Source organism: Tenrec ecaudatus, chromosome 3 (genome assembly GCF_050624435.1).
Source record: "Tenrec ecaudatus isolate mTenEca1 chromosome 3, mTenEca1.hap1, whole genome shotgun sequence".
NCBI classification, from domain to species: Eukaryota; Metazoa; Chordata; class Mammalia; order Afrosoricida; family Tenrecidae; genus Tenrec; species Tenrec ecaudatus.
The window spans coordinates 196,534,119-196,557,091 of record NC_134532.1 but is presented as its reverse complement, the minus strand read 5'-3'; the positions used below and the strand labels follow the sequence as shown (position 1 = coordinate 196,557,091).

The window sequence follows — 22,973 nt, the reverse complement described above, 5'->3', positions numbered from 1 at the left end:
CATGCATGCCGTCCATACCGCACACCCTCTGTTATATCCATGTCTGTACAAGTCTGTTTGTAGTTTGCTGCCCCCCTCTATTGGAGTTACGTGGTCAGGGAACCATTAGTCCTGTTACTCAGATCTTAATTATACAAATGAACATAGCAAGTCTAACATGATTAATGAGGTAAAACAAATAAAAAACATAATGGTAAGGGGAGGAAATATTAAAGAACTAGAGGATAGTTATGTGCTTCATCAGTGTTTTAACACACCCTGGATTTGTCATCCCTTCCGATGGCCCTTCTGAGAGGAACTGTCCAATTAACTTGCAGGTGGGTTTTGGGTCTCCACTACATTCCCACCCCTTCACATAGATTTGTTTGCTTGAGTTGGTTGCTTGAGTTTGAACTTCTGATACCTTTTCACATCCACACCTCATGATCACAGGCTGGTGTGCTTCTTCCATGTTGAGCTTTGTTGATTCCGGGCTAGCTGGCCACTTGTTTGAATACAAACCTTTAAGACCCCAGACACTATATCTTTTAATAGCCGAGCACCATCTGCTTCTTCACTATATTTGCTATGCGCCCATTTTGGCTTCGGTGATTGTGTCAGAAAGGTGAGTATCATACAGTGCCACATTATTGGAGCAAACCATTCTTGTACGGAGGTAAGATTTAAGTAGAGGCCCAAAATCCATCTGCTACCTTGTTGCTTTTGCATTTATATACACACATAAACAAACATACCTGTGTTTAAATAATTATATATTTACATATATGTATACCTATATAGATTTTTTTTCTTCGCTCTTTTTCTTTTTCCTTTCCTCCTGCCCCACTATCATGTTTACCCATTGTTCACCTCTGTAGTTCTTCTGAGATAGAATTCTATTGATCAAACACTACCAGAAAAACTATACCCTCCCCACCATCCATTTTAAAACCCTTACCATTGCCCTGTAGCCTTCTTTACTGCTTACTGCTCTCCTCCCCTCACCGCCTCCCCTCAGTTGGCATCAGTGAAGCCTGCTAACTGGATTATAAATTCGATTGGAATAAAACATTAGACTCAAGGTCGTTTCAACTTTTTAGAAAGTTGAGCAGTAAAGCCATTTCTAAATTATAAACCTTGGATTACCATGTAAGTGTAGTAAGTGAACAAATACATGGTATTACTGCCTCATCTTTTTTCTTGTTCTATAGACAGCCCCCCTGATAAGATGTCCTAACGCTGCTTCCTTGCCAAGTGATTTAGCAATGATTTTGATCAGATTAAGGCGCCTTTGTGGTGCAGTGATTATGTGTTGGGCTGCAATCCTCATAGCTGGCAATTCAAAACCATCAGCTGTTCCATGGGAGATAGATGTAGTAGCGGCTTCCGTAAGCATGATAACCTCGGAAACCCTCAGAGAGTTGTTCTCGGTCCTGTAGGATTGCTGTGAGCTAGATTCGACTCAGTGGGTCATAGGATCAGATCAGAGAGGTAGCGAGAAGCCAGGAGTTTGAGTGACTGGGACCTAAACAATGGGGGTGCCCTCCCGATGGAATTTTATTCTCAAGGTGATGTATTTAATTTTTTTTACAAAACAACCATATCACTTTCAAAGTACTCCATTCCAATTAATACATTGGTCAAATCTGATTTCATTCTTGGAAACATTTTTCAAACTTATCCGAAGGGATGGCTGACAGCACTTCCCTCAGCTTTTTTCCCCCCACCTCTTCTACGTTTGTCAAATTGCTTCCCTTTCATATCCCTCTTCATGCATAAAAACAAAAAGAAGTCACACGGAGTGAGGTCAGGTGCATGGGGCAAGGGAGGCAGGCTGGGGTTTGTTTGTTTGTGTTTTTTTTTTTTTTTGCTAAAAACTGGTACACTGAGATGGCTGCGTGAGCAAGTGCATTGTCATGGCGACAAAACAGTCTGCCACAAATCAGGCCTCTAATTAGAAAACTTGATTACAGTTTGACCTGGTAGAATGAACTCTAAATGCACTATCCCCTCACATTTGAAAAAGAGAGAGAGCAGTCTTGAGCTTTGATTTCACTTGAGCTTTTGGGGGCGAGGTGGCAGTGGCACATCTGCTGGCTTGACTGATGCTTGCTTTCAGGGTGGTAAGAATAGCACCATGTCTCATCTCCAGTAATGACCTTGGGGGAAAAGCCTTCATGGCTTCAGAGCCGTTCTTTCAAAGCACAGCATGTTTCTACTCCACGCTCTTTTTCCTGGTCAGTCAGAACTCAAGGCACAAATTTCGCAGCAACCTATCTCATTCCCAAATCTTCCGTTAAAATTCACTAAACCAAGCTCTAAGGTAGCCCAGGTAACTTCCCATCTCTTCAGTGTTCCCATCTCTTCAGTGGTTTGTCGTTGGTCTTCAAGCACAAGTGCACGAATTTTGTCAACATTCTCTTCTGTTTGGGAAGTTGGTGGCCATCCAGAATGAGGTTTTCATCAATCGACATTTCACCTTTTTTGAAAATGAGAAAACCACTTGTACACTTGAGTTTTTCCTATACTGCTGTCCTTGTAAGCTGTGTTTGGCATCATAATAGTTTCTGCAGCATTTTCCCAAGCAGGAAACAAAATTTCACAACCTCAAGCTATTCTCTTAAATTGGCCATCACAAAAACAGGAGGTTCAAGAGAATCTGCTTTAATGAAAAAATTCACTGTGACCAGAGAGAACCTTTCCAGGAGACACCACTGCATGCACTAACTCAGACCAAGTTTGCTGGATGCTCACTTAGCGGGTAAAAATGCATACTCTGCTCCACCCAGTGCAATTCCGTTTTTTGAGGGGTATACCCTCGTATGTTAGAAAATAATTCCCTCTTTGCCCACGTGTGTTTTATTAATAGTGCATTCTTACAACCTCCACAACCCTCTTGCTTGAGCATCATTTTATTTTTTAAATACAATGTTTTGGCAGCATTAGATCTTCCAGTTTTTCCTCATTTCAGTGCAACTTCCATGTCATAGATCAAGTCTTTGAAGAGTTATTTTAAGTTAAACTTTTCATAACTAATTTATAGAGATTATGTGCCATTTTAAAATTCCTGAAGTGAATGTGGCCTGTATTAGTGAACAAGTGTTAGTTTTAGTTTCCATTTTTTAAAAAAGCTTTAGTACGTTTAATGACTAACAATTCCTTTTTTCTGTGAACTTCAAGTAGTTTGTATTCATTTCCCCTTATTATAAACAAAACAAAGCAAACTCACTGCCATCCACTTGAGTCAACTAGACACGTTGAAGGCAGAGTAGAGCTGGGTTGACGGCAGAGTAGGCTGTACATCTGTACAGAGTAGAGTGGCTGGTGGTTCACACTGCTGACCATGTACTCGGCAGTCCAACAGTTCTAGCTTCCTTTTGCAACAGCAAAGAAAGCTTTTACATTTTTTATTACAAAAATGTAATTGGATGTAAAACACTCAGCCCGGCATATTTTTTAAGAACTATAACTGTTATTGAGAAATGACTTAAACTACGTTGTTCTTGTTTTGCTACTCATGCCTGTGAGGACATTTTTAGAGGTAAAACTCAGACGGCAGTAGCTACTTCTTAAACGACAGTGTCCTTTTTTCATTAATATTTTAAACTACTGTGTGTCAGTGTGTTTTGAGCGTTTTCACAGCAAGTTTGGTTACTATTTGATCGTTGCTGCACTGATTGTTGGGTGCGAGATTAGTCACACCTTGTGGTGTGTCAACATTCCCTTTGTGTTTTGCTTGGTCCATTTCCAGTACTCCAGGCTCCTTGCTCCCTCATCTCCTCATCTGTACTTTTGAGTAATTGCTGACCTTTTGGTCTCAAGCTAATGGTCTCTTAGTGGAGCACCGTCTTAGGAGTAATAGCTTTCCTGCTGTCTGCCATGCTGTTTTACGAAAAGGTAGTCTCAGGATGAGCCTGTCTAGACTTTGTGCCTCAGAGCAATAGCATATTTAGAATTCCCCACGGTTTCTCCCATTTTATCTGAGACACAGTCAGGAGGGTTGGTTGTGGTAGCCAGGTCCCATCTCACTTTCTTCTGAGGCACGATTTTCTTCTTTGAGCGTTTGGTTCCCTTCTTAGGGTTATCTACCATATTTACTCGAGTATAAGCCGACCCGAATATCCGCCGAGGCATCCCATTTTACCACAAAAACTGCATCAAGAATGTGCTTATACACGCGACTCTCGTAGTGAGTGGATACCCATAGGTGTAGCTTAGCTGGCCATTGTAAGCTTGTCAGACCTGAGACACTTTTCACCTCATTAGGGTGCAGTTCGTGATTTTTATGAAGTATGTTATGCCATCTGACTGAGTTATATGCCCTAAGACTACAATCCTAAATGTTCAAAAGTAGGAAATCAACCTTGGAAGGGATTCGGTTATGCCTGTGGGGTATCCTTATTTATATCTTGAGTGAACATATATGCCTGCATTTATGTGTTTGTATTTGCATAAACATTATACCATAGAAGGAGTCCAAGTGGCAATGTGTACTACGTGTTGAGCCTGCTAATAGCAAGGCCAACAGTTTAAGATTTATAGTCTGTGACCATGAGTGAATGAACTTGATGACATTGAGTTTGGTATTTTATTAAATAGGTAATTCTATCTGTTCTTAGCTATGTACACGACCATACCTCTGCTATACCAATATGCCAGACCTATCTACGTGCTCTCAAGCATTCATTTTTACTTTGTGCTCATTACCAGAAGCCCGATGGTGTAGTGGGTTACCAATTGAGCTGTTAACCAACCACAAGGTTAGCTGTTCAAATCCACCAGCTGCTCCACAGAAGTAAAATGGAGGTTTTCTGCTTCTGGAAGTATTTTCATCTTCAGAAACCCACAGGGAGGGCAGTTCTGTGGTGTCCTGATTGTTAGTGTGAGTTAGATTTTGATTTTGGTCCTCACACTGTATCCATATTCAGTGCCACTTTTCCCATCACCAATATGGGTGGTGCATGGATGGGTAGGTGAATAGATAAAATCCAGATAAGTCTCTGTGTCCCCCTTCTAACCTTCAGTGAACATTGTCTTATTTTACTACGTATATCCTTACTTATAAAAGACGGATCATATTTATATACTTACTTCACTTTTACCTTCTAGAACAGCGGTTCTCAACCTGGGGGTTGAATGACCCTTTCACAGTAGTAAAACTACAGTTAGGAAGAAGCAACGAAAATAATTCTTTGGTTGGTGGTCACTACTATATGAAGAACTGTATTAAAGGGTTGAGGCATTAGGAAGGTTGAGAACCACTGCTCTAGAATCTGGACCCATCCACGTTAATGTTTCATGGGCACACCAGGTGGTTTTCATGTGTGTACTATAGTGAGTAAATGCAGCTGTGAACATAGGTTTGCATATGTCTATGATTTTTAGGTCTCTGGGTATATACTTGGGTGTGGGATTACTGGATTACAGGGCAGTTCTGTTTCCAGTTTTACTTTGTGAATGTGGCATACCATTTTCCATAGAGGCTCAGCCATTTTACGGTCCCATGAGCAGTGGTTATCTATCGGTTTCAGTCTCCCCACTTCCTCACCATAACTTGCTCTCTGTTGGTTTTGGTTGGCTGTTTCTAGTCAGTGCCAGTGCAGCTATGGCAGTAACATGGATCTCATTGTTGTTTCCATCTTCATCTCTCTGGTGGCGAGTGCAGGCACCATCCTTTGATGAGTTTGTCAGTTGCATGGATGCCCTCTTTGGTGGAGGTTCTGTTGGTGTTCTTGGCTGACTTTGCGATTGTGCTACTTACTTGTCTTGTCTTGCTGTTCAGTCATTGAAGTTTTCCATAGATACACAGTTTTTGTTAGTTTGGATAGATGGTATCTTTCTAGGAATTGGTTCCTTTCATCTAGGTTTTCAGTTGTCAGTTGTACTATCAATTTTATCTTTTACTTTCCTCTAGTGCTTTTGACTTTTGTCAGTCTAGCAGTGGTTTGCCTATTTTATTGATTCTTTGAAAGAAGCAACTTCTGGTTTGTTGCTTGTGACTTCTTTTTGTATTATTTTTCTGTTTTTTTGTTTCTCTGCCCTGCTCTTTGTTGTTTTTCTTTTCTGGTAGCTTTTGTTCTTCCTTTGCTATTCAGTTTATGTTAATAATGTTGGGTTTACTTTTTACTCTGAATTTCCCTTCTGAGTACCGTTTTTACTCTACCCTCAAGGTTTTGGTATGTTGTATTTTCATTCACTTCTAGCAATTTTGAAGCATTGCCTTTTATTTCTTCAATGAGCCTTTTTATTTCTTTCAATTGTGCATTATTTAGTTTCCATGTGTGTTTTTTGTTTATTGGTTTTTCTTATTCCTAGCATTATTAATCTCTAGTTTCATACTGTTAGGGTGAAAGCTCACAACCTAAGTACAACCTTAAAAAGGGAGGGTTTGGTCTCTCTTTTAAGAGTCTCAGCCTCAGTAATTTCTATAGGAGAATTCGTCAGCTGGCTATTAGAGTGACCGTGTACGAGTACATCACCAGCAGAGTTTGAACGCTGTTAAAATTTTCCCTTTTTTCCCCACAGAACTATTGCACAGCCAAAACATTGTACATATCTGATTCCGACAAGAGAAAGCACTTCATGTTATCTGTGAAGATGTTCTATGGCAATAGTGATGACATTGGTGTGTTCCTCAGCAAGCGGATAAAAGTTATCTCCAAACCTTCCAAAAAGAAACAGTCCTTGAAAAATGCTGACTGTATGTATATTCTTCTCTCTCTCTCTCCCCTTCTCTTTTTGCCCCGAATTAGTATCGTGATTTAAGAAGAAAGAAATAACTATTTTAAAGTTACCGAGATTATTACAAATGAATTTATGTCCCTTCATCTACAAAATGTCACATTCAATCATTATTTCTGCTTTATTTATTTAAACTTCATGGAAAGTAGACAATACCTGATCTGTGGAAGTGTTCTTCCCCCCTCCCGAGTGCTTGCTGTTCCCTGGGACATATGGGGACATGGGAGCTTGTTTTCCCTTTTGGTGGCAAGTTGACTAGAAGAGGTGCTGTTGGCATTGGGTGTCTTGGGCCAGTGATGCTATATATCCTACAAAAATCTAACTTTCTGACTCAGCAACCTGATAGGCCAAGATGGAACTGCCCCTATGGGTTTCCGAGACTAATTTTTTATAGGAGTAAAAAGCATCCTCTTTCTCCTAAGGAGCGCTGGTGGCTTCAAACTGCTGACCTTATGCTTACCAGCCCAACCAGCCACCACGTCACCAGGGCTACAATGCCCAAAAAAGCTCTCATTTTCCAAAGAATTCACCTAGAAAGTCAAAAGAAGCCATTTGGGGGTGGATCACTGTTATTACATTAAATTGTGTTTGGCAAGTCATCCTGGAAACCTAAGCACAGCAGTTTTTTTTTAAAAAGCTATAGAAGATTATAATATGCTTATTTGTTTATAAAGTATACACTTTCTCATACTCCATCCCTTTTTCATTTGTCATGAAAACTTTCAGATGTACACAAAAGGGAGGAAGTATTTTAACTACTACCCAGTCTCACAACATGTTTTACCAATTTTGTTCACTAGCATTATTGCCACTACCACTTCCTCCAATTATGGAATGTTTTAGTGTGAATCTTGGACATCTTATCATTAACCAAAATTTCTGCAACATTGACTTCCCTTTTTAAAATGTTTTTAAATATCCATACATCCATCCAGTGTGTCAAGCACCTTTGCACATACGCCGTCATCATTTTCAAAGCATTCTCTTCACACTTGAGCCCCTGATCAGTTCCCCCTTTGTTCCCCCACACTCCCTGGCCTGCACGTCCTCCCTCATGAACCCTTGATAAGTTATAGATTATTATGTTCATCTCTTACATTGTCCGCTGTCACCTCTCACCTACTGTCCCGGTATTGGTCCCCCTGGGAGGGGGTTATAGATTGATCCTGTGATCAATTACCCATTTCTCCCCCCACCCTCCCTTAATCCTCCTGGTATCTCTACTCTCATTGTTGGCCCATGAGGGGTTTATCTATCCTGGGTTCCCTGTGTTGATAGTCTCTTATCTGTAGCAGTGTGCATGTTCTGGTCTAATCTGATTTGTAAGGTAGAATTGAGGTCATGATAGTGGGGTGAAGCACCAAAGAACTTGAGGAAAGTTCTGTGTTTCATCAGTGCTGTACTCCATCCTGACTGGCTCATCTCTTTCTTGTGACCCCTCTATGAGGGGATGTCCAGTTGTGTACAGGTGAGCATTGGGTCTCCACTCCATGGCCTCACCCACCATTCACATTGGGTATGATTTTGTTCTGAGTCTTAGATGCCTGATACCTGATCCCATCAAATCCTCATGATCACACAGGCTGGTATGCTTCTTCCATATGGGCTTTGTTTCTTCTCAGCTAGATGGCCGCTTGTTTATCTTCAAGCCTTTAACATCCCAGATGCTATCTCTTTTGATAGTCGACACCATCAGCTTTCTTCACCACATTTGCTTATGCACCCATTTTGTCTTCAGTGATCATGTCGGGAAGGTGAGCATCACAGAATGCCAGATTGTTAGAACAAAGTGTTTTTGTGTTGAGGGAGTGCTTGAGTCAAGGCCCAGTGTCCATCTGCAACCTTAATTCTTAGCATATATGAGTACCTAGTTCTAGTCCCCTCTCGTGATGTGATTTGCCTGTATCTAGGCCTCTATAAAAGTCCTTTCCTCCTGATTCTTCTATTTCCTTTTACTTTCCTCATGTCCCACCATCATGTTCAGCCGTTTGGGTTTAGTACTTCCTCGCTGCTACATTGCCCTTCATTAAACCCCACCAGCCATCCTATGACCTTTCTTCCATTGATTTTAGTTCACTTGTTGTTCCCTTGTCGCTGGGTTGATCTCCCCTGCACCCACTTCCTCTCTCCCACCTCCCCTTCTCCCATATCCCCACTGGAACCGTTGGTCCCATTCTTTTCATCTCCAAATTATTTATCCCGTCTATGACGTACCTTTTTTTTTTTTTAATCATAAAACCAACAAAACATACCAATTCAACAATTTGTATTTGTATCATTCCTGGTAACCATTAAAACACACACACACACACACACGTATTCTAAGAATTAATGTCTCTGAAACTCACAAGAGCAATTCTTTCCTATTCTATAGGGTCTCTCTGAGTCGACACTGACTCGAAGGCAGCGAGTTTAGTTTTGAGCTTGGTGTAGTGAGTAGGTTTTGCATTTGGCAATTAACCACAAAGTCAGGAGTTTGAACCCACCAGTTGCTCCCTAAGAGAAAGATGAGTTGTTATGCTTCTGTGAAGCCTTGGAAACCCAAAGGAGCAATTTTACTGTATAGGGTCACTGTGCATCATAATTGACTGAAGGGCATTTTGTTTTTGGAATGAAAGATCCCTGGTGGCTCTGTCGGGTAAACATTACTTTGTTAACTACAAGGTTAGCAGTTCAAGTCCACAAGTTGTACCAAGGGAGAAAAAAGATAAGGCTGTTTGCTCGAGCAAAGAGTTATAACCTTGGGAAACACCCCCCCCCCCACCTGTACAGGTATGAACTTGATGGCAGGCTAATGAAAGAGCCCTAGTGGTATACTAGCTGAAAGCATTGGGCTTCTAATAGCAAGTTCAGTGGTTCAAAGCCACCAGCCACCCCTCAGATGAAAGATGTGTTTGTCTGCTTCCACCAAAGATTTATAGTTTTGGAAACCCTACAAAATTGTTGTATTCTGCCCTGTGGAGCCACTGTGAGTCTAAGTCAGCTTCTAGCAGTGGTTGATGGCTAATGACTGATCACATCTGTTCATTTGCTTATTCACTGTTTGAATATCCGCTTTACAGGATATTCTTTGAAAAGTTCTTTGCCTACTTTTCAATCAAATTGTTCGTATTTTTCTTGTCAAATTATAGAAAATATGGTACATATTTTGGATATTAGACACCTTCATCATTGATTTCTCTTCTTGAGCATAAACTCCTAACCAGGCTAACAATTGTTCTTTAATGTCATTAATATCCACACGCTGTACCGAACTGCATTAAAATGTCTTTATAGTTGATTTTTATAGTTTGTTCAAACTTGATTACAAACGAGGTCCACACATTTTAATCTCTAATGATTTTTCATTCCTCCCCTACCCTCCACCCCTAACCTCCTTTTGTTGGTGTCATTTATTTGTTGAAGCTGGATCATTTTTCCTGTGGGGTTGGCTCCATATTCTGGATTTAGCTCATTGTTTTCTGATGGTGTTCGTGAGCTTGTTCCATTGGCTTTCATGTTTGTAAATGGATTGGGTGGGAGACTTTCAGAAGTGGCTGGTTCTTTGGACAGGAAGACATACCGTACCCGGTTATCCCACTTATTTCGAGAACATTGAGCAGTGAGTTCAACTGTTAAGCTAGTACTACAACCACAATCAAGTTTCTTTTTTTTTTTTTTTTGCCCGAAAGTTTTAATAGCCATTAACAATTACTCCGTACATCCATGATTTCATTCAGGGCTACAAATGGTGATTTTTCTAGTTCATGAACTAGTTCATATGTGAAACAAATATTTTGAATGTATTTGTTTTTTAATATAGTCTTTTGTTTATGTTCATTACCAGAAGTGCTTTAGTCCATCCAGTCATTATTACTTACTCTGTATTATGGAAAGCCTCAAATATATGTCAAAGTGAATAGATTTGTTTTATTAAATGAAATGTCCTATTAATTGGACTGTACCTTCACCGGCTAAGCTTTCACTTCCAGCCAGTCTTGTTTCAGCTCCATCTAGGCCTCACCCACTTCCACTCTCCTCCCCAGTTCAGTTGATGGCAAATTCTAGGCATCGTATCACCTGTCAGCGTTTGCGCGCTCAGAAGAAGACCGATCTCTTGGTGTTACTGCAGTCACACAACGCATGGCCCCATAGAAAACAGCCGCCCAGGGTTTCTTTGTGCCATCACGTATCCAGCCAGTATTCCAAAGATGCCGCTTTGTTCTCAGTGTGAATCAAAATTCTGCTTGCCAAGGACTGCCCTGGAGGCCCACTATGCCAGACATGGCCCCTGTGAGCCGAAGGCTAGCTCAAAGGAAGCTAACAACAACTGTCAACCAATCAGTATCGCATATTTAAAAACGTTCGACAGTTCTTTTTCTGTTCATGAACTACACTGCAGAAAACATACTGCATACTTGTCATTTTCAAATGACTATGGTTTGGCAGAAAAGTTTTCTTTGACTTTATTTTTTTCATTATCTGTATTTTCTTAAGAGCCGTGGTAGTGTAGTGATTGCTTGTTGAGCTGGTGATGTCTAGACCAACACTTCAAAACCACCAGTGGCTCCTTGGGGGAAAGAAGGGACTTTGTGCGCCCAGAGAGAATTAAACTCTTGGAAATCGGGGCCGCTCTCCTCTGTCCGAGAGTCTCTGTGAGCCAGAATTGATTTGATGGCAGCAAATTTGTTTGGTTTTAGTATATTTTCTTGGGACATTAAAAAATGTAATGTCAGGTTCAGTCTGTTAAAATTTAATACAGAATAACCTGAGCTTCTTGTCTTTTCAGTGTGCATTGCATCCGGAACGAAGGTGGCTCTGTTTAATCGACTTCGCTCCCAGACCGTTAGTACCAGATACTTGCATGTTGAAGGGGGTAATTTTCATGCCAGCTCACAGCAGTGGGGAGCCTTCTACATTCATCTCTGTGAGTATATGGGTGGGCATTGGATGTTCTTTGTGTGAAACTGTTACATTCCCTTTGCTAATGATGTGTTAGAGGATGTGGGGTGGGGGTGGGGAGAAAGTTTTAAGGGGAAGACAATGTGCCGTTTTCGTACTTTGACTCACGATTATCTAAAGGAAATGTAATGTGGTCTCTTTCCCCTCGATGTAGTGGATGACGATGAGTCCGAAGGAGAGGAGTTTACAGTCCGCGATGGCTATATTCACTATGGACAGACGGTCAAGCTTGTGTGCTCGGTCACCGGCATGGCGCTCCCTCGATTGGTACGCTCCCTCTGGCACGGCTGCTGCCCGTGCCGCGGTGGATTCTTACGACAGGAGAGCCACCATCAAGTGGGCCAACGGGAGGAGTTTTCCTTCCAAAAGTTCCCGGGAAGATGGAATCCAAAGAGGCAGACTTTTCCCGCACACTTTTTGAGGCCTCCTCGTCTGTTTGAATAATAGGCTTTAATTTGACAAGGCATTCATTATGACTACTCATAACTGACACATATCCTACCTTCTTTCAGAAGTGCTTTAAGACAACCACAGGCCGTCCAGTTACACTCTTTCTGTTATCTCACAACGGTCTGTCTCCTTCTTGGACACGTATCTGAAAATGTTCTTGAGAGGGCAGTACAAACTCATCACAGGGCATAGCTCACACAGACCGGCTTCACTGCGTTTTCACAGTGCAGAGTCCCGCGTGCCCCCAGCAGGGGAACCCGCTCATTAGAAATAGCACTGTGTGTACTGTATTCACTCGCTTACTTTCTCACAAGAGGGTAGATTTATTACAAATTCGGCTATGTTGGTATTTCTTATTCCGGGGTCTAAGTCTAGGGTTTGGTTCACTAGGTAATGGGGCTCCTTAGACTTTTCCCACTCAAAAACCCTTTTGGCCCAAGAAATGTCACCCAGCATGAGCAAGCTCCCGGTGCTTCCAGAAACACCGTGAGTCCAGTAGGTATTTGATTTTGAATTAAATTTGGATCCTTGCGAGTTTGAAAACCTCTTAAAATTGCCAATTTTTTGCAACTCATTCAGTTACACAACCCCAGTGAAACACAGTTTAGAAAGAGCTGGAAACTATAAAAACCATTTTTCTTTTGCTCCTCCCAGCGCCTCCCCCTCTCCAATTTCTAGAATAGAATATAATTAGCTCTCTTAGAGTTCAAGGTCAGGGGGTGGGGTGCAAGTCTGACCCAGGATGAGAGTGAGGATCCAGGAAGTAGGGCATTTGGGGGTCACTGTTTTTCTGCAGCGCCTTTTCACACTTTGCCCAATGGTGGTTCTCCCTCTGCCTCTTTCAGCAGAGGCTGGGCTGACCTGTAACTGGTGAAGTCAAACCCTGCATCCCACCTACCTTTGTTTTTGTGTTTTGGCTTTTATACTTTGTTTCTATATTATGCTCATTCCAGGTAGTTTTTATTCCCATTTCATTTTATTAGCTAATATACGCACCATGCAATAACGTAAAATTTGTGAAACCTTTCAACTGAGGCTAATGATAATAGTCTGTGGGAAAGCTGGACCCCAGGAAAGAGACAGATCCCCTCTGTCCAGCCTCACACCTCTCTTACTGTTTTCCCCTCTCCTGAGGTTGCGGGGGTGCTCTGGACAGTCCATGCGGCAGCACAGACACCCTATTTCTGAGTCTCTGCCTCTGATCAGATGCACTCCACAAAAGCAAGTGGGGAAGCCACTATTTACAAGGATGCCCCACTTGGAAGACAGACCCAATGCTTAAAGTAGTGTTTTCACTTGCCATCTGGTGTGAAATACCAGTATGCTGCCTGCTTTGAACATCACCTCTTTCTTTTTTTAAAAATAAAGCATTTTATTGGGGTTCTTACAGCCCTTATAACAATCCCTACATCAGTTGTATCAAGCACATTTGTACATATGTTGCCATCAATTTTGAAACCTTTTCTTTCTACCTGAGCCCTTGGTATCAGCTCTTTTTTTCCCTTCCTCCCCTACCTTTCCACCCTGGTAACCCCTTGATAAATTAGAAGTTATTATTATTTTTATCTCATATACCGTTTGCTGTCTCCCTTCACCCATGTTTCTGATGTTCGTTCCCTCTCCTGGGGGGAAAGGGGTTATACATCAATCATTGTGTTCAGTTCCCTTTTTCTCCCCCTTCTTCCCCCACCTTTCCCCATACCCTCATTGTATCCCTACTCCCATTTTTATTCCTGAGGGGTTTATCTGTCCTGGGTTTCATGTGTTGAGAACTCTTTTCTATACCAATGTACACGCTCCCATCTAGCTGGATTTTTAAGGTAGGACTGGGGTCTTGATAGTGGGATGGAGGAAGCTAGAGTTGAATGTTGTGTGTGTTGTTGGTGCTATACTGCACCCTGGGCTGACCCGTCTCTTCCAGTGACCCTTCTGTGAGGGGATGTCCCATTGCCTACAGATGGACTTTGGGTCCTCACTCTGACACCCCTCCACCCCCGGGCCCACCCTCCCCACCTCAACATCACCTTTCTATTGACCATGTTGAGCCTAGGTTCCTGATGGTAACTGTGGAGACTTCTAACTCAAAAACATGCTAAGTTAAGCATGTTTCTCGCTCCTCTGACTGGTTGCAGCCAGCTCCTTACAGACAAGGCTACCCCTGAAACCAACAATAGGGGATAATGCCCCATCCCTACCTTCTAAACCAGCCCTCCCTTCAGTGATGGACCCACCTAAGAGCCAAGCGTTAGTAGTGTCCCTAACCACGTATTCCCCAACGCCTTTAAAACCCAGCCCTTGTGCTACTTAAAAGGAGCACTCGTGGTATAGTGGTTACGCTTTGGACTGCTAGTCATAAGGTCAGCAGTTTGAAACTACTAGCCACTCTGAGAAGGAAAGATGAGCTCCTTCCTGTACAGAACCACAGTCTTGGAAGCGCACAGGGGCAGTCCTGCCCTGTCCTTAGAGGGTTGCTGTGAGTCAGCACCTGCCCGACGGCACTGAGTTTGCTCTGAGTCCACCAGCTCCTGGCTCAGTCTTCCCTGCTCACCCAAACCCATCCCTGCTCGCACCTTGTCCCTTTGAAGAAGTGTCTGCACTAGTGAGCTCGCCACAGTAGGGCTCTAGAGATGGCCCCCTGCCCCAGCTTTGCTTGGCGGTATTGTCATTGTGTTTTGTGGAGCAATCGTCTGAGTCTTGCTACTCAAAGGAGACCAGCAGTACCTGGGACTTGCTAGATGCACTGAGGATTATACCTAGCTCTGGGTGGATCCTCATGGTCCTACTTCCTCTGCTTGGGAGCGTGGAGCAGGTGAGCAGTTGGGCTGCTCTGTGGGTAACCTTTTACATCCGCTTGTTGGACTGCAGATCATTAGGAAAGTCGACAAGCAGACTGCCTTACTGGATGCAGATGACCCCGTCTCGCAGCTCCATAAGTGCGCATTTTACCTTAAGGACACAGAAAGAATGTACTTGTGCCTTTCTCAAGAGAGAATTATCCAGTTTCAGGTGAGTTTGTGCGTTGCTGGCGGCATTTTTAAAATATGCAAATCGTGACATGAGCTGCTTCCAGAAGTAGAACACTCTTATTTGATGTTATATTATCTTCAAAATACATGAAAGTGTAGTCAAGTATTTGTGTCAAGTCTCAGACTTCCTGCCATCCAGTGTCCTTGGACAAGATGACATGCATCCTTCTTGAGGGGAGGGCTCATTTCTGAAAATGCCATCAGAGAAGCTGTTTGGGAGTTCATGTATGGGGCCCCCGAATGTCCCAAACCAGATGTGTGCAGTTTGTTGGGGAGGGGGAGATCCCATTGACAGAGGGCTCTCCCAAGATGATAATGGTGACATGTTTCAAACGCTGTTTTCAGCGGACATTTTACTCAAGAAAGCTTTCATGAGAGCACTTATTCCCTGAGCAGATGATTACACAGGACAGTCATTGTTTCATACAAAGCTCTTGAAACATAGGAACTGTGTTCCAGAGAGCTGTGTGCCCCCACATGTGGTGGGGTGGGGGTCTCCATAGTCCAGCACTAGGCCGCGCTCGCCATCTCAGGGTTCACCTTGAGTGAACACAGGTACCTTCCATTCTCCTGAGGGACCACAGACCAATCTTTGACGAAAGAAACCACTCAGTCTGCTGTGCCCGGAACGTTGTTACCTGTGTTTTCACTGTGATGCCTGCGAACGCTTGGCAGTGGTACAGTCAATGTTGCTCACTGCTGGGTTTCCAACGGCTTGTCTTCCCAGGTTTATGTCAACATTGGCCACGCCCAGACTTGGGGGGAGCTTCTGGAAAGGATTCCTGAATCCCCCTTCCGTCACTATGGCTGTTACTACTTTGCAAAAATCCTTTTACTACTACAGGTGTGTAAAGCTCACTTTCCACACATTTTCCCTTCCTAGGCCACTCCATGTCCCAAAGAACCAAATAAAGAGATGATAAATGATGGCGCCTCGTGGACAATCATCAGTACAGATAAGGCAGAGTACACGTTTTATGAGGGCATGGGCCCTGTCCTTGCCCCAGTCACTCCTGTGCCTGTCGTGGAAAGCCTGCAGGTGAGTGTTGACCCGCACAGCACCTTTTAGCTCTTGGCAACTCTTCTCTGCTCTGACTCGTTGTGTCTTTGTTTGTTTCCCCCCACAATAGTGTGGACTTTGTTCCAAATCCTTGTGATAGGGTGGGAATTTTATTTTGCACCATTTATTGGTGAAACAGGAAAATAGGGATACGCTTAGAAGCATGAGAACCCATTTACCGTGTATTCTGGAGGATAAGCCGACCAGAATATCAGCCGAGACACTTAATTTTACCACAAAAACTGCATTAAGAATATGCTGCCAAACTTGGCTTATCCATGAGTGTATACAGTAAATATACTTGTTTGGTAGCCTTGCAGTGTTTGGGCATTGCCGTTTAAAAGAATCCACCTATGATTTGCAAGTGCTAGTTGCATCGGAAACCAATCTGTATACTGCCAACGAAAAACGTCCGCTTCCTAAGTGCCTTTTGGATTTTCTGTGCATTGCAGTTGAATGGTGGCGGGGACGTCGCGATGCTTGAACTAACAGGACAGAATTTCACTCCAAATTTACGAGTGTGGTTTGGGGATGTCGAAGCGGAAACTATGTACAGGTACTTGACACAAGCCCGCCCTGAGTGTTTGAGGCAGGTGGGGCATTGGTAGGCTTGCGTTGCACCCCCTTGTTTTAGAGCCTGTGTTTGAAATGTGAGGGGGTTGTTCAAGTGCTTGGAAGTCACCTGTTTATCCCCCCCCCCCCCCCCCGTAGATGTGGTGAGAGCATGCTGTGCGTTGTCCCAGACATTTCTGCATTCCGAGAAGGTTGGAGATGGGTCCGGCAGCCAGTCCAAGTTCCAGTAACTTTGGTCCGTAATGACGGGATCATTTATTCCACCAGCCTTACCTTTACCTACACCCCCGAACCAGGGCCCCGGCCGCACTGTAGTGCCGCGGGGGCCATCCTTCGAGCCAGCTCCAGCCAAGTGCCCCCCAGCGAGTCCAGCACAAACAGCGAGGGAGCTTACACAAGCGGCAGTACAAATGCAACCAGCGTCACATCGTCCACAGCAACAGTGGTGTCCTAACTACCGTCGTGGCCGGGACTCAAACTGACTGGAGTGCTGCACAAAGGTGACAGACAACATAAACCAGGAGGAAAGGAAAGACGGAAAAGAGAAAAACGAACACTCTTTTGTGGTTTCTTGGGAAACCTTTCCTGTCAGTCAGGTGATACTGTTCTGAAACCCCTGCCACTGCAAAAGCTGATTGGCAATGCTGAAGCCGCCATAAAATGAAGCAAGCTGCCAAGTGTAAGAACTCTGTTGGAAATCAATTCTTTCAGCGGTGTTTTTTATCTGTTTGGTCAGTTGTTTTTTGTTTGGTTTTGTTTAAATGGGCAAGAAATAGAAATATGGCTGGACTGAGAGTTAAGCAAACTAACATAGTTTTTACGGACCAAGGACCTTGTATAAGCTTTAGCAAAAGGTACATGTTCACCATACCTTTTTTATATTACAGTATATATAGTACACCTTTTGTTACCAAATAGATTGTTCCCCTTGGCGCCCACTCTGAGCCTTTGCTCTGGAGTACATTCAGTTCCATGCCTGACCAGGCCTGGTTAATCCAATTACCACACTTTCCCAGTTCTTTGGTATGGGTTTTTGTTTGGTCTGAGGCTGGAACCATTTTTTAAGCTGAAGTAACTTTTCATGGGTTGAAGTGGTTTGGATTTCAGCTAGTCAAATCTTGTAACAGCCTGCATCTTTTTTTTAAGATTATATGAAGTCTGTGCAAAAGCTTTAAAAATGCCTCTGCCTTGCCTGCAATACATGCAATGTATGTTAACGTAGTGTCTATTCTCTGCCGCTGTTGTTAGTCTTTTCTGTGTTTTCCTGTTGTCGTTGTTTTAATGTATTTATAGTGGTCATTCAAGAAGTTGTAGCAGACATGAAATTCATATGGCCATGGTATCGGCAGTGAGTGAGTGGCACAGAATCTGTTGATACTCGACCCGCTTTTCAGACACAGACACATCTGGGTTCCAGGATTTGTTCAGGTTTTTCTTTCTCTCCAGTTCTTGTACATAACTTGTATTATGTGTGTGTAAGTTAAACATTTTATTTTGAGTTTGGAATCTTCCCCGTGATTTCATTCAGCAGGCTGCTTCCTGGCTTGTTGACAAATGCCGGGAGGAGTGTTTGCTGCCCACAGGTAGATGAGGGGCGGGGGGAGGGAGGGTGTTATTGTGTGATGAGGAAAGAAAATCTCAGCAAAATCTTTTTTTATTATCTCTACTTTTTGTTGTTTTTATTTTTGTAGCCTAGGCCAAAACATCATCATAATCTTAAAACATGCCAGGTAAAATAGCTGGGAGCCAATACAATACTACGGAAACAGCTGTAAGAGGATAAAAACATAACTTATCTCTTGTCCTGTCCCCCAGTACTGAGCATCTCCACGCCTGTACTCCCCTTGTCCACGGATTCCCGTTTCTTTTCCATCCAGGCCAGATCGGGGGCCCTCGAAGGGTGCTGGTCTCTCAGGTCACCTGCCAGTTTGAATTGCTCCCATTCCTGGACTCTGATGACGCCTTTGGTTTCTTAGAGATTGCAGCCCGCTGCTGGGCGTTCAGTACAAGAACTTCCTGTGTCAGGTTCCTCCTTAAGTAAAAACTACCTCTAGATGCGGTAAGCTTTTACTGTCCCACAGGTTCCTGAGGAATGCAGATCTCTCATGCCCTCCAGTGGTTCCGGATGGAGCCCCAGCCTATCCTGAGAGTGCCATCCATCTCTGTTGTTGTTGGGTACCCGGAAGATGGGTTCTCTCCCAGTGACCCTGTCACGAGCAGTAGTACAACACCGCCTGGCCCTGACATAGCCTCATAGAGTGTTATCTGTAAGCCCATGGTTGTAGTCATTGTATCGATCTGTTTCATGGAGATGTAAGCCTCCCTTTCACCGACCCCTCTACCAAGCATGATGTCTTTAACTAGGGACTGGCCTCTCCTGGTAATGTGTCTAGCTATAGACTTAAAACAAAAACAACCATGATTAGTGCACTTTGGGTTCTCTTTGTTTTTTTTTTTTTATGTCAGCTTTGCAATCTCATTCATTCACTGTTTTGCTCAAACCCTGCCACTGCCATGCAGTTTCTACCATCTTTACCTGTTTCCTTAGTTTCCAGGTGAAATTCATTGGTGAAACATGGAGGTGGTTCATTCAATATTACCATAGTTTTCTCATCTGGAGCCTTGACAAGTACCACCTCCCCTCCTCTCATGCTTCAGTCAAGCCCGTAGCCTTCTCTTTTCAAATCTACTCCAGTCACTAGCTTCTCTCGAGTCAACTAACCCTGCCCCACACCTCAATGCTGTGGCCTTATCTTGTTTCACGGTGCGCTGCTTCTCCTCGAGGCCCGGCGCAGCAGCCCTCGGCGCATGGTGTGTTTTGTTCAGAGCGCGGACCTGCCAGTTTTCCTCCATGTCGTAGGTTTGGTGTTTAGTTAGAAAATTATATTAAATTCACCAGTAGCAAAATAGGAGATGCGTTGGAAAGAACAAGCTAGGCCGTCCCAGGCTTTGCAGCCCAGAGTAATTTTTGCAAGTTTGTGGCTTTATGAAAGTGAACTTTTTTTTCATGTCTGTATCCTGTTTTCAAATGAGATCACTGAAGTATTAGGCTGTGCATCCTTTCCTGGTTTTGTCTGAAAGTCCAAGAATGTACTTTGGGCATTTGCCCCAACTGTTTTATAAAATGCCGTCTACATACTGCAAACAAGAGAGTGAAATGATTTATCTGGCCAAGCTTATTCTTTCTCAGTTTGTTTATTTTATTTGGTCAGCTGCTTTAAAAGAAACAAAATCTTTTCTCCGGATTTGTGGGTTCTTTCTCCCCTCCCAGTACTGTCATGGCTTGAGCGGCTGGCTGTTGGCACATCGGTGACTGTGTCCATTAACGTTCGGGCGCTCCTTCTTAACCAGTGTCTGAATGCTCTCCTGACTATGCAATGTCTAGACATCAGCGCGTGGACGCAGAGCCGGTGACCCAGTGCGTCTTCATTAGCTTTTACTTGGACTGCCGCTGCAGACGGAAAAGGCAGGTGGAAGTCTCTGGATAGATGGAGGCTGGGTGGAGACAGATCCTTTCTATTTTGTGTGATTTCTAAGTTGAACACTAGCAACGTACCTGCTGCTGACTTTCTTCTTAAGCCTTTGCCAACTCACGGTACTCCCTCCCCCATCCCCCAATATGCTTATGAACTCAATGACTCACTTCATAGACTTTTTTTTTTTTTTTGACAATTGGTGTATTTTATTTTCTTAAGTTTTTGGGATCTTTTCCACCCACCCACCCAATTAAACTGGTTCCATCTGAGCCCACCTGGATAATTCCCAATGCCTTATTATTATTGAGAACAAAAAGAAGTAACTATTGATGTTTAACTAGATAATCCACAGGGCCTTTCTCTTTTCGAATCAAAATGCTATTCCAGGCTGTCCGAAGCAGCGGGGTCTCTGTCGCTTTCTGTGCCAGACTTGTGGTTCTGTTTTCAAGCACTGAAATGTGGAGTGGATGGTCAGAAACAATAAGATATTAGGGTTTCTCGTTAACATGCTTTCAGGACTGAATGGTGTCTCCTTTTCTTAATCTCTCTCCCCTCCCTCTTTTCCCTGATGTTGTGATCAATGTTCACCAGCATTCAGTGCTGTGCTGGCCCAGGCATAGGTTCATCTGCTCATTTTTTGCTTATTTCTTATACCTTGCAGCATGCTCTATGCAGTCAGTCCTTAAGGGGTTTATTTTGCAGACTGTACGCCTGTAAGGTTTATTAGCAATAAGATAGAAAATGGAGCGATTTATACCATAATTTTGTAGGAAAAATGAAAAATTTTAAAAATATCATCTGCCCAGCCCCATATTTCATCTATGAGAAACCTGCAATACAGGCAGTTCTGAGGAATAAATAAAAATGAACTGTAAACCATTGTAAAGTCTTCTGTTGGCTGTGCCTGATGCATGTATTACTTGCCGCCATTGATTTCAGAATACTTCATAAAGATCTAATTAAATTCTGTATGACCGTCTGTGTGTTTCCAGCCTTGCCGTGCCCCCAGCCCCACAGCAGAATGAAAGCAATATGAATGCCTTCGTACCTATTGTCATTACAGAGGTGCTTTGTAGGGGGAGGGGTGTCCTTCCCCTGGGCATGGGGGTGGGAGCTTTGTCATCCAAGGGTCCTGTCTCCCAATTCAGGGTCATTAAAGCCAGTCTCAACAAATTGGAGAATGCCCTTTAGCCACAGCTTGCTGAGGGTTGATTTGAGAGACATCCATGGACACACATATATGCATATGATCTATATAAAAAACCATTTGTATATTGAGGAACTAGCCCAGTCCAAATCAAGTCTGTTAGTCCGATATTAGTTCCTATGTCCAATACTAGTTCATAAATTCCCCTTAAGACTCACGCAACACATGGCGATGATGCCAAATGCAGGAAGATCACAGGCCGGTGGAAGAAAGTCTTGTGAATCCAATGGCAGTGGAAGCATCCCCAGGGCTCTGGCTGCCATCAGCGTGGCTCCATGTGGCTTGCCCACAGGAATGTGTAGCAGAGAGTGCATTCTGCCTCAAGGGAGGAAGAGAGGAAGTTCCCAGAATCCTCATGAGAAGGCCAAGCCCACAAGGAGACACCAGGCTGTGGTCTGATTGACAGGTTAGACTCCACTCCGTCATTCTTAATCTCCTCAAATTGACATGCGATTATGTAACTACCACACAGCTTTGCCAAAAGTGGGCCGTCATTTGGTCTGGCGCACATGAGCATAAAGCGTATGCTGTATATAAACTCAGACCTCTCACTGCTGCACAGTCATTTCCGACTCAGCAACCCTGTAGGACAGGGTACAAATGCTTGTGTGATTTTTCAAAGCTGGAAATCTTTATGGGAGTAGAAAGCCTGATCCTTTTAAACTGCTGACCTTGCAATTAGCAGCCCGATGTATAACCCACTCCGCCACCAGGGTGGCTTTGCTGTATTTAAGAACCTGTATCAGCTAGCCCTTACTGTAATTGATCATTCCCTGAGATCTGCCTTCCCAAAGACACATGAAATATATTGTCACCATTTAGAAAAATGGAGAAGGCAAACTATATTTAGTTTCGTGGCGATAAAGTTTGGGCTGGTAGTGGTGGAGGGAGGGGCAGTATCTTCACAAAAGTCAGCTTCAGTGTCCAGCTGGTAGGTGCTCACTGCCCAGTTGTCAGGTTAGAGTTGCCTTGCTCATGCGCCCAAGCCCCAATCCAAATGGGCTACCCAGAGACCAGTGAAAATGAGTCTCCTATAGAACAGAGGTTTTCACCATAACCAAAAATATGCACATGAAACACAACCAACTTGTAGCATCTGCAGGTGCGTGTACTATTGGGGAAGGGCTGTACCTGCAAATGTGGAATCGTAGCATTTGCTTCTTTGAAGTCTGAGTTGGAAGGAGGCCCGGTGGCACCAGCCCTCAGTTGGTGACTGGAAGATCGCAGCTTGAACCCACCAGCAGGAGAAAGGCTCTGCGGCCTGCTTCTATCAAGACGACAGCTGGGAAATGGGGCAGTTGACTGTTAGCTACGTGGGTCACCCAGATCAGGAGTCCTCTACACCCCTCCCGTCACCAGCAGGGCTGAGCTGGGGGTGCATTGCAGCCTTTCTAGCTTGATTGCGTCTGCTTTCATTTTCTCATGCCATGTACTGTCATAAGGCTACTCAGCCAGCACAGATCACACCCCCCCCCCCCAGCCATTCCTGTGCCGTTGCAGATTGCCGGTTTCTATTCTAT

General features: G+C 43.6%; 1 protein-coding gene across 5 annotated transcripts in view; it reads left to right on the top strand.

The window, feature by feature from the left end:
- Nucleotides 1-21,132, top strand: part of RBPJ (recombination signal binding protein for immunoglobulin kappa J region) — a 112,074-nt gene extending 90,942 nt beyond the window's left edge. For all 5 annotated transcript variants that reach the window (XM_075544463.1, XM_075544467.1, XM_075544464.1 and 2 more), the window contains 7 exons: nucleotides 6,505-6,679; nucleotides 11,489-11,626; nucleotides 11,816-11,928; nucleotides 14,977-15,117; nucleotides 16,021-16,176; nucleotides 16,650-16,753; nucleotides 16,909-21,132. In XM_075544463.1, coding sequence (XP_075400578.1) covers nucleotides 6,505-6,679; nucleotides 11,489-11,626; nucleotides 11,816-11,928; nucleotides 14,977-15,117; nucleotides 16,021-16,176; nucleotides 16,650-16,753; nucleotides 16,909-17,224 — 1,143 coding nt within the window. In that variant the 3' untranslated portion in view covers nucleotides 17,225-21,132. The remainder of the gene's footprint in view (nucleotides 1-6,504; nucleotides 6,680-11,488; nucleotides 11,627-11,815; nucleotides 11,929-14,976; nucleotides 15,118-16,020; nucleotides 16,177-16,649; nucleotides 16,754-16,908) is intronic.
- The last annotated feature ends 1,841 nt before the right edge of the window (nucleotides 21,133-22,973 follow it).